Here is a 14,399-nt window from a genome sequence, read left to right as displayed (position 1 = left end):
TCAATCAACCTCCCCCACACCAGTTAGCAAACAGATCACTTACCAAAAGGCTTGTCCCCACAAGCAAGGCACAGACACGCTTGTTTATATCCTTCCAGCAGCGCCACTCCGCTCAAGCTGGCTTCCGATGAGAACAGACTGTGCCATGGAATGTCAGACCCCCAGGTAGTATCTCCAATATCACCCGAGGTATTCAGACAATGGCCGCAATCACATTACATAGAAAAGAAAAAGCCTCCATAGTGCATAATCCTTAAATATATATAGAATCACAGATTGTACACTTCCATCATATACACGAGTATACACAGAACTCAGGACACACACCGCTCCAGACTGCAGCCATGTATGATGGAGTCCAGGAAGTGACATGGAGGCTTTTTCCTTTCTATGTAATGTGATTGCAGCCATGGATACCTCGGGTGATATTGTATTTTTGCACATTATATGTTATACAGACTGAAGTAGCTGTAAATAGGTTGGAGGAGACCTGCCCTTCCTCACATGTATGAAAGTGTATTTTTGTAGTGAATTAAATTTTTATTATTGATCACTATTGGTGGAGTTATCATATCTACATTAGAAGTGTTGGTATTCGGACACATTGTAGGTTGCAGATTTCTCATTTGTCTCATCAGACATTTTGTCACTAAGTGTAGGGGCTCTATACATAGAATTATATTATACAATTTGTACTTCTATATCAGACTTCCTGCTGGCGGCTGGTTTTCATTCATTTGATTTTCACAAAGTTGTTCATGTTTTTTAGTGCAGATATTTCATTTTTTTTTTTTTATATCCAGCTTTAGAGAACTGTCTGATATTGGTGATATAAAGAGACAACCAGGAGATTAAATATATCTCATAGTTTCATAGTTTCATAGTTAGTAAGGTTGAATAAAGACACCAGTCCATCCAGTTCAACCTGAGTGAGTGTCTACAATTGTCCCTATCCCTGTACATTGCACACTCACATCAGTCCCTACCCTCAAGGAGCCCACAATCCAAGGTCCCCATTCATATACTAGGGCCAATTTTTGGACAGAAGCCAATTAACCTACCTGCATGTCTTTGGATTGTGGGAGGAAACCGGAGCACCCGGAGGAAACCCACGCAGGCACAGGGAGAACATGCAAACTCCAGGCAGGTAGTGTCGGGGTAATATCTCTATTATTATTATTATTATTATTATTTGATTTATGTAGTTTAAACATACACTATATTACCAAAAGTATTGTGACGCCTACCTTTACAAGCACATGAACTTTAATGGCATCCCAGTCTTACACCTCATACACATGATCAGATTTTTGGACGACTGTTCGTCTGTTTTTTGTGGCATGCTAGTCTCATAACGAAAGTGAAGAGGTTACTCACCATATGAAAATTCTCCTCCGACAAAATACAACTTCAGAAGTGATGTAATGTGTTGAATAGTTTTGTATATATTCTTTCATTTCTGAGTTCACGTACGATAAAAATTTTATAGTTTGCACATCCAGCTTTCTCAGAAAAAAAAACAGAATTGGCTATCGAAAGCACAATACTAATGATCCAAAAATCGTCAGATCGTTTAGACAAAATTTTACTTCTGATTTTCATATCGTGTGTATGGGCCTTTAAGCCGTAGGTTTCAATATTGAGTTGGCCCACCCTTTGCAGCTATAACAACTTCATCTTTTCTGGGAAGGCCGTCCACAAGGTTTAGCAGTGTGTCTATGGGAATGTTTGACCATTCTTACAGAAGTGCATTTGTGAGATCAGGCACTGGTGTTGGATAAGAAGGCCTGGCTCGCAGTCTCCACTCAAATTCATGCTAAAGGTGCTCTATATCGGGTTGAGATCAGGACTCTGTGCAGACCAGTCAAGTTCCTCCACCCCAAACTCGCTCAACTATGTACTATAGACCTTGCTTTGTGCACTGCCCCAAAATGATTTGGTGAAGGGGGATTATGGTGTTAGGTTGTTTTTCAGGGGTTGGGCTTGGCCCCTTAGTTACAGTGAAGGGAACTCTTAAGATGTCAGCATACCAAGACAATTTGGAAAATTTCATGCTCCCAAATTTGTGGGAACAGTTTGGGAATGGCCCCTTCCTATTTCAACATGACTGCGCACCAGTGCCCAAAGCAAGGTCCATAAAAACATGGATGAGTGAGTTTGGGGTGGAGGAACTTGACTAGCCTACACAGAGTCCTGACCTCATCCCGATAGAACACCTTTAGGATGAGTTAGTGCGGAGACTGCAAGCCAGACCTTCTCATCCAACATCAGTGCCTGACGTAACAATTTTGCTTCTGGAAGAATGGTCAAACAGTCCCATAGACACACTCCTAAACTTTGCGGACAGCCTTCTCAGAAGAGTTGAAGTTGTTATAGCTGCAAAGGATGTGCCAACTCAATATTGAACCCTACGGACTAAGACTGGGATGCCATTAAACTTCATGTGCATGTAAAGGCGGGTGTCCGAATACTTTCGGTAATATAGTGTAACAGTCCAGGATTGGATATTTTTGCTCCATGCACACTGGCTTAAAAAATTGCGGCTACTACAAAATTGCTGCTTTTTGTCTTCTGCCTGTAGAAGCAGCTCCATGTTTTCCTACGTCTCCATACACATTGGGGCGATTACAGACATATTTTGACCTCAACATTTAGAGGCAGGAAAAAAAACTTTTGCTTCATGTTTCTGATTGGAGCTTTCTAGGAGAAAAAATGCAAAACTCTCCTAAACGCATCTAAACTTTGTACAATAAACTCTCTATATGAAAGTTTTTTCGGCCAAGGGAACTGACATTTTTTATGCCCAGTGTTCATGGAGCCTTATGGAGTCTAAAGATGGAATTTGATGACATTATCATATTTCTATATTATTTATGTGGTTTAGATATAAAACTGTCCCAGAATATTACTGTCTCAGTCAGTCCTGTTATACTCACTGTAATTCCTCTATCCAGCTTGTTGTCAGCGCTTCCATCAGATCCCTGAAATAAAGACCCTCCAGATTGTTCATAGACAGGTTCAGTGTCCTCAGTGTCTGGTTATTTCTTATTCCAGATGCCAGGTGGGGGCAGGAACTGTCTGTCAGGTGATTTCTATCCAATCTGTAGAAGAAGAGAAGAATGTTACTGTCAGACTAGCACTTACCAGACCAGTGAGTCCGCTTGGGTAGAGGGTGGTCTCCCGTACATGTCTGACTTACAACCCCTGATAGAGCAGACAGGTGGCTGAGAGTGCGGAGTGGTAAGAGAGCCTGTGGTGTGGATCCAGGAGCAGGAATCCACAGGGAACTCTAAGCAGCAGGTATTAGGCAGGACACAGGCAAAACTGGGTGCAAAGCAGGAACTGAGCAGGCAGGTCTGGGTACAGGCAGGGTTCGGCAACAGGCGGACAGCAGAGGTACAGTAGGAGCAGGCAGGAGCGAAGTCAAACAGGCCGAGGTCAGGTGCAGGCAGAAGTCAGGGGTGTCCAAAGAAAGCCGGGTCGTCTGGAGATCAGGAAGCAGGAATGCAGGATACAAGGAATGCAGGATACAGGCAACGGAACAGGAACCGGGGAGCTGTTGATCAGGCAGCACCTGAATGGACGAAACAGCAGACCTAAATAGGGCGATTGGCGCCAAGCGACACGCAGGGGTGCGCGCACCCGAGCGCCAGCGCAGACGCCAGCGTCACCCGAAGCGCACACAACAGCGCGCATCGACGCGCAACGGCGCCAGGAGCACGCATGGACGCACACCGGCGCGCACCAGCGCCCACCACCGCGTGCACAGGAACGCGCACACCCGCACGCACCGGCGCACACCAGCGCGGGCAGCACCGCAACCATCCAGGTAACGTCCCTGACAGTGCCCCCTCCTTAAGGGCAGACTCCGGCTGCCCAAGTGGGCCAATCTGGAAACCTGGCGGATCTTGAAGGCCCGCAAAAGTTCCTGAGCGTGCAGGTTGCCCTCGGGCTCCCAGGAGTTGTCCTCAGGGCAATACCCTTTCCATTTGATGAGGTACTGGGTTACATTACCCTTCTTCCTACAATCAAGAATTGCTTCGACCTCAAACTTCTCTTCATTGTCCACCATAACAGGTTCGGGTGGGCCAGTAGTGCGGCCAGCAAAGGGGTTTGGGGTAACGGGTTTCAATAGGGTCACGTGAAAGACCGGGTGCACTCTAAGAGAATCAGGTAGGTTAAGTTCATAGGCAACTTCATTTATTTTCCTCTTGAATTTAGGGCCTAATTTCCTGGAGGGACAGGCCATCTTTAGGTTAGCTGTGAGCTTGGTCGCCGGGCGCCAGAACAAGTTCTCCACGTCTCTTCTTGTCAAACATCTGTTTATAGTATTCCTGGGACTTGGCAATAGTCTCCTTTAGGAGTTTGTTGTTATTGGAGAAGAAATCCAAAGTCTCGGAAACTGCAGGAACAGTACATTCTGGAATAGAACTAGGTAAAAAAAAGCTGGGTGGAAGCCGTAATTGGCAAAAAACGGTGTTTGATTGATGGCGGAATGTAAGGGGTTGTTATATGAGAACTCCGCCATAGGTAGTAGCGAGACCCAGTCATCTTGCGAAAAAGAAGAAAAACAGTGGATGTACTGCTCCAGGGACTGATTAGTTCTTTCCGTTTGTCCATTTGTCTGGGGGTGATAGGCAGATGAAAATGGCAATTTCATTTCCAGGGACCCGCAGAGCGCCTTCCAGAACCTTGAAGTGAATTGGACATCTCGATCAGACACAATACTCGCCGGGACCCCATGCAGCCTTACAATTTCCTTGATAAAGATCTTGGCCGTCTCCATTGCCGAGGGGGTGCCCCTCATTGGGAGGAAGTGAGCCATTTTGGACAATCTATCCACTACAACAAAGATGGTAGAGAACCCCTCGGATGGGGGAAGTTCCACAATAAAGTCCATCAATATCATTTTCCACGGTCTCTCAGGGACAGGCAAAGGTTTCAGTAGACCCCAAGCCTGTGTCCGGCTGTTTTTACTCCGGGCTCAAGTGCTACAAGAGTCCACATAGTCCTTACAATCCTTAAGTAGTTGAGGCCACCAGAAGGTGCGCTGGACCAGTTCTGCAGTCTTCAGGGTACCAAAGTGTCCGGCCATCTTATGGTCATGGCAGAGCTCCAACACGTTCACCTTCAAGGCTTCAGGAACCACAATTTTGCCTTTATGCCAGAACAAACCCTCACTACAGCTGGCTTCAGGGCATTCCCACAGAAGCCTGTCTGATCCGGCAGATAAGGTTCCCTTGGAGGAGCAGGAAGTTCCCAGAAGGGAGGATTGTATCAGGAGGCAGAGTCTTTTCAGGGTCAGAAAACATATGCGACAACGCATCCGGCTTAACATTCTTAGAACTAGGTCTATAGGTAATGTGGAATTGGAATCGGGAAAAAAAAAAAGAGCCCATCTGGCTTGCCGTGGTCTAAGTCTTTTGGCAGTTCTCAAATATTACAGGTTTTTATGGTCAGTGTAGACCAAAATATGATGTGCAGCACCCTCCAATAGATAACGCCATTCCTCCAAAGCCGCCTTAATGGCCAGAAGTTCTCGGTCTCCAACATCATAGTTTCTTTCAGATGACGAGAGTTTACGGGAAAGGAACGCCACCGGAAAGAGAAGGGCCTTGGCACCCTGCCACTGAGAGAGCACTGCCCCCACGGCGATTTCTGACGCATCAACCTCAAGGATGAAGGGCAAAGCTGGATCCAGATGTTTCAGGATAGAGGCAGAAGTAAATAGCGTCTTGAGTCTTTCATAGGCCACCTGAGCCTCAGGGGTCCAAGAGAATCGGGTACCCTGCCTGGTCAGTTCGGTGATGGGAGCAATAATTGCAGAGAAACCCCTGATGAACTTCCGGTAGAATTTGGAAAAGCCAATGAAGCGCTGTACACCCTTCTTGTCCACAGGCGCAGGCCAGTCCAGAATGGCAGACACCTTTTGGGGATCCATCTTGATGCCCTCCAATGATATAACCAGGCCCAGGAATTGGATGGACTGGCATTCAAACTCAAATTTTTTGAGTTTTGCATAGAGCCCGTGTAACCTGAGTCGAGTTAAAACGCTATGGACATGTCTACGGTGATCCTCCAATGATGAGGAGAAGATTAAGATATCGTCCAGGTATGCAATTACATATAAATCCAGGTAGTCACGAAAAATATCGTTGACAAAATGTTGAATGGTGCGTTACACAACCCGAAGGGCATGACAAGGTACTCGAAGTGCCCAAAACGAGTACGGAACGCTGTCTTCCATTCGTCTCCTTCTCGGATACGGATTAAATTATAAGCTCCGCGAACATCCAATTTCGAAAAGATGACTGCAGACCCCAGCCTTTGGAATAACTCGGGTACTAGGGGTAAAGGATAACGGTTTTTAACAGTTATTTTGTTCAATTCCCGATAGTCAATGCAGGAATGTAGGGAATGGTCTTTTTTTTCAACGAAGAAAATGCCAGCACCGGCAGGGGAAGTAGGACGGATAAACCCCTTTTTCAGGTTCTCATCGATGTAATCTTTCAGCGTGCCTAACTCCTGTTCCGTTAGAGGAAAAATTCTTCCAAAAGGAACTTCAGTGCCTGGTAACAGTTCTATAGGGCAGTCATAAGGCCTGTGGGGGGAAGTGTCTCTGCCCCTTTCTTGCTGAATACATCCAGAAAGTCTTTATAAGGTTCGGTAATGGACTGATGTAATTCCGGATCAACATCCAAACAGAGAAGCTGAGAGGAATTATTGGTTGGTCGGCCCAAGCAGTGTTGTTGGCAGTACTCAGAAAGAAACTTAACTTCTCCTGTGGCCCAGTTTATGCTTGGATTGTGGGCCTGCAACCAGGGTATTCCCAGGATAATGGGAAACAGGAGGGAGGAGATGGCATCCAGACGTAGGTGCTTCTGGTGACAGGTACCCGAAGTAGCCAGCAAAGGGACAGTCTCTTGCGTGACAGGACCGGAACTAAGAGCAGAGCCATCCGCTAGGTGTACAGCAAGCCCCTGAGCCTTGGGTAGAAGCGAGATGTGATGATTGGCAGCGAAGGTCAGGTCGATGAAGCAGCTGCATGCTCCGGAGTCAATGGTGGCTGACACTGGAAAATTCCCTCCTGGAAGCTGCAATGTGATGAGAAGAGCAAGGTGAGAACTGGGTTTTTGCAGAACAGAGGCACACATGGAAGAAGTGGAAACACACTTACGTGTCTTGTTGGGGCAGGCCCTTACATAGTGCCCAAGTTCCCCACAGTAGGGATACAGGTTGTGAGTACGTCTGCGCTGTTTTTGTTCAGGGGTCAGCGAGGGCCGAAGCTGCATCGGTTCAGGAGCTTCCAGAGCGGGAGCAGAAGAGGTGGAAGGAAACTGACCAGCAGAGCTGGGAACCTTGGGGAGCATCCAGGTGGGACGGAAGTGGCTGGAGGATCTCTCCGACCGGCGTTCCCTTAAGCGACGATCAATCTGAATGGAGAGATTGACTAATTCATCCAGGGTTTGTGGTATTCCCACCCGTGCCAACTCATCCTTAAGGGGGTCAGAAAGTCCCATCCGGAATTGGTGGCACAGGGCGGCGTCCAATCCGTGTCGGCACTCCAACGGCGGAATTCCACCGCATAGTCCTCAGCCGCCCTGCGACCTTGCTGGAGAGAATGCAGTGCGGCTTCTGCAGTTGCGATCAATTGGGTCCTCATATAGTTGAGACATGGCTAAAAAGAAATTATCAAGGCTATCCAGGGATCCAGATTTCTGCTCCAGCAGACGGTGGGCCCAGGTCTGAGTCTCGCCGGACAACAGGGATATCACAAAGCCCACCTTAGTTGCTTCTAGAGAAAATGTCCGGGGCTGCAGTGCGAAGTAAAGTTCACAAGAATTGCGAAATGCACGGTACTTGGTGCGATCACCAGAAAATCTTTCAAGCATAGGTACTCATGGCTCAGGAGGAAGCATTACTACTGAGGGTGCGGATGAAAGGCCGGTGGAAGAGGTTCCTTGAGGATTGGATGAGGAGGACAAGGCTTGAACTTGCTCCTCCAACCTTGAGTAGCCTTCCTGGAGATTCTTCATGGCTTGGGTCAGACCAGCCAGGTGTCTGCATAGTTCATCCATGGGGGAGGCCCCCTGCCCGGGCTCAGTGATGGCTGCCTGATACTTTCAGACTAGCACTTACCAGACCGGTGAGTCCGCTTGGGCAGAGGGTGGTCTCCCGTACATGTCCGACTTACAACCCCTGATAGAGCAGACAGGTGGCTGAGAGTGCAGAGTGGTAAGAGAGCCTGTGGTGTGGATCCAGGAGCAGGAATCCGCAGGGAACTCTAAGCAGCAGGTATTAGGCAGGACACAGGCAAAACTGGGTGCAGAGCAGGAACTGAGCAGGCAGGTGTGGGTACAGGCAGGGTTCGGCAACAGCCGGACAGCAGAGGTACAGTAGGAGCAGGCAGGAGCGAAGTCAAACAGGCCGAGGTCAGGTGCAGGCAGAAGTCAGGGGTGTCCAAGAAAGCCGGATCGTCAGGAGATCAGGAAGCAGGAATGCAGGATACAAGGAATGCAGGATACAGGCAACGGAACAGGAACCGGGGAGCTGTTGATCAGGCAGCACCTGAATGGACGAAACAGCAGACCTAAATAGGCCGATTGGCACCAAGCGCCGCGCACGTGCGTGCGCCGATGCGCATAGGCGCACGCGCACCCGCAAGCGCGCACCCGAGCGCCAGCACAGATGCCAGCGTCACCCAAAGCGCACACAACAGCGCGCACCAGCGCCGGCAGGAGCACACATGCGCAGTAGACAGCGGTGGCTGTCTTCAGGTAAATATCTCCTAAACCGTATAGGTTTAGGAGATATTTCTTGGACCTACAGGTAAGCCTTAATCTAGTAGCCTTAATCTAATCTGTAGGTCAAAGTGGTTTGTAAGGGTTTACAACCACTTTAAATATATATAGAATCACAGATTGTACACTTCAATCATATACACGTGTATACACAGAACTCAAAGCACACACCGCTCCGGACTGCAGCCATGTATGATGGAGTCCAGGAAGTGACATGGAGGCTTTTTTCTTTCTATGTAATGTGATTGTGGCCATTGTCTATATACCTTGGGTGATATTGTATTTTTGCACGTTATATGTTATATAGACTGAAGTAGCTGTGAATAGGTTGGAGGAGATCTGCCCTTCCTTACATGTATGAAAGTGTATTTTTGTAGTGAATTGAATTGTTGTTATTGATCACTATTGCCGGAGTTATCACATCTACATTAGAAGTGTTGGTATTCGGACACATTGTAGGTTGCAAATTTCTCATTTGTCTCATCGCACATTGTGTCACTAAGTGTAGGGCTCTATACATAGAATTATATTATACTATTTGTACTTCTATATCAGACTTCCTGCTGGCGGCTGGTTTTCATTCATTAGATTTTCACAAAGTTGTTCATGATTTTTAGTGCAGATATTTCATTTTTTACATTTTTATTTCCAGCTTTAGAGAACTGTCTAATATTGGTGATATATAGAGTCAACCAGAAAATGAAATATATCTCCATTATTATTATTAGATTTATATAGTTTAGACATACACTATATTACCAAAAGTATTGGGACACCTGCCTTTACAAGCACATGAACTTTAATGGCATCCCAGTCTTTAGCCTCATTCACATGATCAGATTTTCTGACGACCATTCATCTTTTTTTGTGGCATGCTAGTCTCATATCTAAAGTGAAGAGGTTACTCACCATACGAAAATTCTCATCTGACAGAATACAACTTCAGAAGTGATGTAATGTGTTGAATAGTTTTGTATGTATTCTTTCATTTCTGAGCATGTGTAGTCTTGCTCTTACAATTTTTTGGATGAAAACCGTACTTATTAAATGAAAATCAGACGCTGAGTTCACGTACAATAAAAATGTTATAGTCTGCACATGCAGCTTTTATCAGACTAAAAATCGTAAATCGGCTGTCGAAAGCACCATACCAATGATCCAAAAATCATCAGATTGTTTGGATGAAATTTTACTTCTGATTTTCGTATCGTGTGTATGGGCCTTTAGTCCGTAGGGTTCAATGTTGAGTTGGCCCAACCTTTGCATCTATAACAGCTTCATCTCTTCTGGGAAGGCTGTCCACAAGGTTTAGGAGTGTGTCTATGGGAATGTTTGACCATTCTTCCAGAAGCACATTTGTGAGGTCAGGCACTGATGCTGGATGAGAAGGCCTAGCTCGCAGTCTCCACTCAAATTCATCCCAAAGGTGTTCTGTCAGGTTGAGCTCAGGACTTTGTGTAGACCAGCCAATTTCCTCCACCCCAAACTTGCTCATCTATGTCTTTATGGACCTTGCTTTGTGCACTGCCCCAAATCATTTTGTGGGGGGGGGGGGGGATTATGGTGTGGGGTTATTTTTCAGGGGTTGGGCTTGGCCTCTTAGTTCCAGTGAATGGAACTCTTAAGGCATCAGCATACCAAGACATTTTGGACAATTTCATGCTCCCAACTTTGTGAGAACAGACTGCACACTGGCTTAACCGCTTGCTGACCAGCCTCCTTCTTTTTACTGCGGCAGGTTGGCACAATCCTGTGAACCATCGTAGCTATATGTCAGCTACAGGAACCGGGATAGCAGGTGCGCGCACATGCCCACTGCACTGCAGGGTGCCAATGCCCATGGCCGACATTCGCGATGACCGCCAGCCACGAGCGATCGTGGGCACGAGAGGCAGAACAGGGACGTGTGTGTGTAAACACACAAATCCCTGTAAACACACAAATCCCTGTTCTGTTCTGTGAGGAGTGACAGATCTTGTGTTCCTAATAGCTAGGGACCACGATCAGTCACTTCCTCTGGGTCAGTTCCCTCCCCCTACAGTTAGAAACACACTTAGGGAACACAGTTAACTCCTTGATCGCCCCCTAGTGTTAACCCCTTCTCTGAAGTGACATTTTTACAGTAATTAGTGCATTTTTATAGCATTGATTGCTGTATAAATGCCAATGGTCCCAAAAATGTGTCAAAAGTGTCTGATGTGTCCGCCATAATATTGCAGTCCAGATAAAAATCGCAGATCACCACCATTACTAGTAAAAATAATAATAATAAATATGCTATAAATATATCTCCTATTTTGCAGACGCTATAACTTTTGAGCAAACCAATCAATATACGCTTTTTTTTTTACCAAAAATATGTAGAAGAATACATATCAGCCTAAACTGAGAAAAAAAAACGTGCTTTTTTAAAAAAAGGGGATATTTATTATAGCAACAAGTACAAAATATTGTGTTTTTTTTCAAAATTGTGGCTTTTTTGGTTTATAGCGCAAAAAATAAAAACCGCAGAAGCGATCAAATACCACCAAAAGGAAGATCTACGTGGAGAAAAAAAACATACATTTTGTTTGGGTGCAGCGCCGCACGACCTCACAATTGTCAGTGACGCAGTACTGAATCGTAAAAAATGGCCTGGTCATTCAGCAGCCAAATCTTCCAGGGGATGAAGTGGTAAAAAAATTGCTGCTACTACAGGAGTTTTGTGTTCTGCCTGTAGAAGCAGCTCCATGTTCTCCTATGTCTTCATACACATTGGGGCGATTACAGACATATTTTGAGCTCAACATTTTGGGGCAGGTTAAAAAAAAAAACTCTTCTGGTTCAGGTTTCTGATTGGATCTTTCTGCCAGAAAAAATGCAAAACTCTCCTAAACGCGTCTAAATTTTGTACAATAAACTCTCTATATGAAATTTTTTCTGCCAAGGGAACTGATACATTTTTTAAGCCCAGTGTGCATGGAGCTTTATGGAGCCTAAAGTTGGATTTTGATGACATTCTCATATTTCTATTTTATTTATGTGGTTTGGATATAAAACTGTCCCAGAATATTATTGTCTCAGTCAGTCCTGTTCTACTCACTGTAATTCCTGTATCCGGCTTGCTGTCAGAGCTTCCATCAGATCCCTGAAATGAGGACCCTCCAGATTGTTTCCAGACAGGCCCAGTGTCCTCAGTGTCTGGTTATTTCTTATTCCAGATGCCAGGTGTGGGCAGGAACTGTCTGTCAGGTGATTCTCCCGCAGTCTGTAGAAGAAGAGAAGAATGTTACCAGAAGAAAATGAATTTCTCCCCCCAGGAATGAATGCAACTATTCTCTACATGAATGGAACTCATTTTTCTTTATTGGAATCATTAATATTAGATCACTTTATAAAACACAATCGAACATCTACACTATTAGAGGATTTCTCTTTTTGCAGATCCCAATTACTAAATGTGACATGAGAAGTGGATGAGGTGGTGTGATCCATTCATTATTCCTGTATAGGGATTGGACCATACACACTCACACTGACCTCTAGGCTTTCACCTCCAACCTTCTGCTAAGTCTTGGATTCAGTTGTGGGGGATTCACTTTGATGGTCACCTAAGTCTCACTCATGTTGTGGAAACTTAATTGACTAAAAGTGACACCATTATACTTTGGGATTTCCTTTAAACATCATGGTGGAGGATTTGATCTTATGGTGTTGGGAAGATTTTATTTATTACCATTCTTTATGTGGACTTTTTTTTTTTTTGGGAGCCATTTATTTTATTCATGCAATGTACAAAAGCATCAGTGTAAGTATCAGAGACATTACTGTATATAAATTAAACACTACTGTCGTTTTTCGGATCTGTGTTTTTTTTTTTTTTTTAAGAGTAATCTTTATAAAATTTTTCTCAAACTCACAATATGGCAGTACAGAAATGCATGAAGAGAAAGAATACAAATCGCGGATGCAACCGCTGTATGAAATATAAAGAACATAGACAGTATACATATACCGGCTATTTTCCTAAATAATACAATATGAATCATCTGTTTAAACAGCTTACAGAAGAAAAAGGATCCTCAGTTTTCACCAATTATCAAAAAAAAAAAGAGATATTAGTATAAGTGATGAGCATAGGTGCTGAGATAGGAAGGGAAGAGAAAAAAAATAAAAATAAAGGAGGGGAGGGAATGACATGTCCAGGGGAAGAAGATAAATCACAACTTATCAAGTTAAAGGATCACTGATTTGTATTCAGCAGTGTGGCGAAAGTGTAACCAACATGACCAAGTGTTGGTGTATTTAGAAGGGGTATCTTTCGATTGGTGGATCAGTTCCTCTAATTCTGCTGTTTTATTTATTCTACGGAACCAGTCTCGTAGCGACGGTGGATCTGAGGATTTCCATTTGGCGGGAATACATAAATTTGCTGCCATGAGGAGATGCATAGTTAACGAACCCAGGTAGGACCGCTTGGATCGTTCTGAAACATGTAACAATAGTTGTGTAGGGGAAAAGTCAAGTGAGTAAGTGGTGATCACTTGAGTAAGGCGATGCACCTCTTTCCAAAATAGTTGAAGAGAAGGGCAAGACCACCAGATATGTTCGAGAGTGCCTAAATCAGTTTTACATCTCCAACATAAGGGAGAGGTAGCAGGGAATGATCGATGTAATATGGACGGTGTTTGGTACCATCTGGATATTAACTTGTACATATTTTCTTGGGCACTAACGTTTAAAGAGCCCTTGTGGGTTATGGTATAAACTTTTTCCCATTCTTCTTCTGTTAAGTTAGTTTTTAGGTCTTTTTGCCATTTCCTATTGGTCCAATGGTTGGACTTAGAACGATGAGGGAAAAGCAAGTTGTATGAGAATGAAATTAAGTGTCTTTGTGGTTCGTTACTTGTGCATATTTCTTCATATGGGGTCAGTTTTCTGGAACCTTCTACTTTAAGAGCTGTAGACATGAGGAAGTGTCTGATTTGAGTGTACGACCACATGGAGAGCTGGTCAGTTTTAAGTTTTTGTGTGAGAGCCTGAGAGAATAGGAGTTGATTATTTTCAAAAAAGTGTTTGGTCAGGACTGAGGAGTGAGGCCAGAATCCGGTTAAAAATGTGGAATTCATGCCCGGGGGGAAATCTGGATTGAATTTAACTGGTGTCAAAGGACCACAAGGTGTGGAGATATGGTAGTGTGTGCATGCGTGGTGAAAAGCTGCAATTGTTGGAGCAATTATCGGATGGGCTAAGTAGACTGGGGGAACAGATTTAGGGTGAATCCACGGGGTTTGGGTTAGAGGGATCCGGTCTAGAGACGTTTTGAGTTGGACCCAGTCTTTTGTAGAGTGGTGGACATTCCAATCAATGATCCTGGTGAGATGGCTGGCTAAGTAATATTTGTGTATGTCGGGTAAACCTACACCGCCATGTAATTTCGGGGCTGTGAGGCGTTCAAGGCTTAACCTGGGAATTCCATATAAACCTTGTAAATAGTCTACGAATAGAAATGAAAAAAGTAATAGGGAGTTTAATCGGGAGTGTCTGTAATAAGTATAAAATTCTGGGCAGTACGTTCATTTTTATGATGGCTGCTCTCCCAAACCAGGAGAGGATTCC

General features: G+C 44.8%; 1 protein-coding gene across 4 annotated transcripts in view; it reads right to left on the bottom strand.

Annotated features, from left to right (window-relative positions):
- Nucleotides 1-14,399, bottom strand: part of LOC143943351 (NACHT, LRR and PYD domains-containing protein 3-like) — a 465,848-nt gene that overhangs the window by 46,803 nt on the left and 404,646 nt on the right. For 3 of the 4 annotated variants that reach the window (XM_077465070.1, XM_077465069.1, XM_077465071.1), the window contains 2 exons: nt 11,884-12,048; nt 2,937-3,101 (listed from right to left, as the gene is read on the bottom strand). In XM_077465070.1, the coding sequence (XP_077321196.1) occupies nt 2,937-3,101; nt 11,884-12,048 (330 nt within the window). The remainder of the gene's footprint in view (nt 1-2,936; nt 3,102-11,883; nt 12,049-14,399) is intronic. The other variant, XM_077465072.1, reaches the window with a different exon arrangement.

The sequence above is a fragment of the Lithobates pipiens genome, unplaced genomic scaffold, assembly GCF_037356315.1.
Source record: "Lithobates pipiens isolate NorthernLeopardFrog02 unplaced genomic scaffold, aLitPip1_a1.2 Scaffold_30, whole genome shotgun sequence".
Lineage (NCBI taxonomy): Eukaryota > Metazoa > Chordata > Amphibia > Anura > Ranidae > Lithobates > Lithobates pipiens.
This window is presented reverse-complemented; position numbering and strand designations above follow the sequence as displayed.